Below are 2,484 nucleotides of genomic sequence, written 5' to 3'. Positions count from 1 at the left end.
TGTTATAGAAAGAAATAGGAAAAAAAAAACAAATCAAAATCAATTTCTTCAAAATCACAGCCATTCAAATTGCAGAATTCACAAGCCAAGCTTCCAGCTCTTAACATTTTGCTTAACAGATCTGAATCAATGCTGCCATCAAAACAGATTCGCAGTAACAAAGATAAACTGAAGAAAACTGATAATTTACATCCAGTAATGATCTTGTTCATCTCACAACAAACCAATTCCAGCAGAATAGCTTACAGAATGGTATGTGAAGTAAATGAGCCTGGAGAAAGCAATAACTGAAAGGGTGGTCCCACCAATAAGCAAAACTTTCGCGGCCCTGCGTCGCTTCCTGGGATTTAGCCAGTTGATGTAATGAAGAGCAGTGTACAGAATATATTCACCATCAAGAAAGAAGACCTGTTAGGCCAATCTATTAGATTTTCTCAAAGTATTGCAATTAGGTTATTGTTAGGGACCTGAAATAGGTTTTTTATCCTAACATTTAAATAAGTAATAGATATTCGAGTTTAGTTGGATTATTAGGTCAATGATACGAACCCACGGTTGGGATTAAGATAAATGGCAAATCAATGATGCCTATAACTCAAAATCTGGAGAGGAGATTTAGAGAAACAGAAACTCATCTTATTCATTCCAAAATCCACAAATGTGGCTGCTTCTACACAAATCTGACTCCACCCTGCAACCTCGTCGACTACTACATGTTTGAGCTTGAGGACAAGGTTAATTTTAAGGGATTGGTAATAAAAAGGATCTAAAATAGGTTTCATTAATTAACAATTAAATAAAGTTTTTTAATCTGTATTTCTCTTTTCTAACTCTGCCCTCCAGATTTTTGGAGTTACTGGCATCCTCGAATTGTTGTTTATCTTTATTCTAGCAATAAGACTGTCTCTTCATTGATTCTACATAGAAAACATGCCAAAATAAAGATGATTTTTCTTTTACTTTTTCCGAAAGTCGGGGGAGGTTCATACAATGTTTGGCAAATTCCAGTTTAATTGATTTTATCTTATAGAGGTACCCTCCATTTTACAATCCATCTTTAAATCTAGAAGTTACATTGCTGACTATATTCCAACTCCTTTGCATGGTAGTATAAATCCATTACACTTGGCAATTACTTTATCTGATGCTATGCGCTTTAAGCTAACACCTGTAAGAGTTCTATTACATAGAATCAGATTTTATTCTACTAATTTTAGATCTTTAATCTTCTAAACATAATACGTATCATTCTAATTTTTCACTTATTCCAATAATGACCTCACCAAACGGAACAATCATCTACAATTTCAGGTCCATGTTAGTTTCGTACATTAAAAATAAACAGAAATCCAGACAACTAGCTTGACGAAAATGTTCTTTTTTTTTTCAAATAATGTGGCATCAATTGCCTCCTTAAGCTATATTGGAAGAAAAACAAAAAGAACAAATAAAAAGCAGCTCTCTTATTAAAATTGAAGGTACACCAGCAATAATTCACATGTGAATATGTGTAAGCAAGAAGATGTACCGGCAAGCTGTTAAGAGCAGCCAAAGCTGCAGAGACACGATATGCGCATACTAAAATGTTCTCCAGGGTTGCTGGAATGTCCATACTCCAACTCAAGTGCATCCAGCGAGGCCGATATGAAGACAACCGCATTGAATGAGCGAATCTGAACTTATCACCAACATATACAAATGTACCAACACCACAAGGATTTGATCCATAAACAGGATCTGGATCTACTAAAGATGTATTTCTTCTTTGCTGGAAGCAATCTGATGAGTAAGGCTTAGCATATGAAATTTCAAGCCATGATATTCCTGGGTTCAACAGAGGTGTCATGCAGGATTCATTCTGTCGCATTCAAGTAAGTAAGTTCAGTTTGATTTTATTAATCACGTTAATGACAGTCGAATCCAAGGAAAATCGGTGATTTCCAACGACTTGAACTTCACTATGAGCAAAAGAGCCCCCATAACAGTAAGCATTATTGTGTTAGACAAAAATAAAGGGAAAAAAACGCCAGAGTCAATAATGACCAATCAAAAGATGAGATGGCAAGAGGAAAACTTACACACACACACACATATATATGTATACACACACACACATGTATGTATGTATGTATGTATGTACGTACTGTATGTATGTATGTATGTATGTATGTATGTATCTGTGTGTGTGTGTGAGTGTGTGTGTGTGTGTGTGTGTCTCTCTCTCTCTCTCTCTCTCTCTCTCTCTCTCTCTCTCTCTCTCTCTCTCTCTCTCTCTCTCTCTCTCTCTCTCTCTCTCTCTCTCTCTCTCTCTCTCTCTCTCTCTCTCTCTCTCTCTCTCTCTCTCTCTCTCTCTATATATATATATATATATATATATTTTATTTAATGCATACATACATATATACATCTATAAGTATATATCTATATGGATACATACATATACATCTAGATGTATGTTTGGGGGTATATATACACATACATATA

The 2,484-nt window shown here is 35.2% G+C and overlaps 1 protein-coding gene across 1 annotated transcript in view; it reads right to left on the bottom strand.

Moving 5' to 3' along the window:
• Positions 1-2,484, bottom strand: part of LOC110033074 (membrane-bound transcription factor site-2 protease homolog) — a gene marked incomplete in the record, with an annotated part of 43,630 nt that continues 41,146 nt past the window's right edge. Inside the window, 2 exon segments of the mRNA XM_020736935.1 lie at positions 1-408; positions 1,529-1,858. Coding sequence (XP_020592594.1) covers positions 214-408; positions 1,529-1,858 — 525 coding nt within the window.

Source organism: Phalaenopsis equestris, unplaced genomic scaffold, assembly GCF_001263595.1.
Source record: "Phalaenopsis equestris unplaced genomic scaffold, ASM126359v1 Scaffold001085, whole genome shotgun sequence".
In the NCBI taxonomy this organism is placed as follows: Eukaryota; Viridiplantae; Streptophyta; class Magnoliopsida; order Asparagales; family Orchidaceae; genus Phalaenopsis; species Phalaenopsis equestris.
The sequence above is the reverse complement of the archived record's forward strand: the minus strand, read 5'-3'. Positions and strand labels throughout refer to the sequence as shown.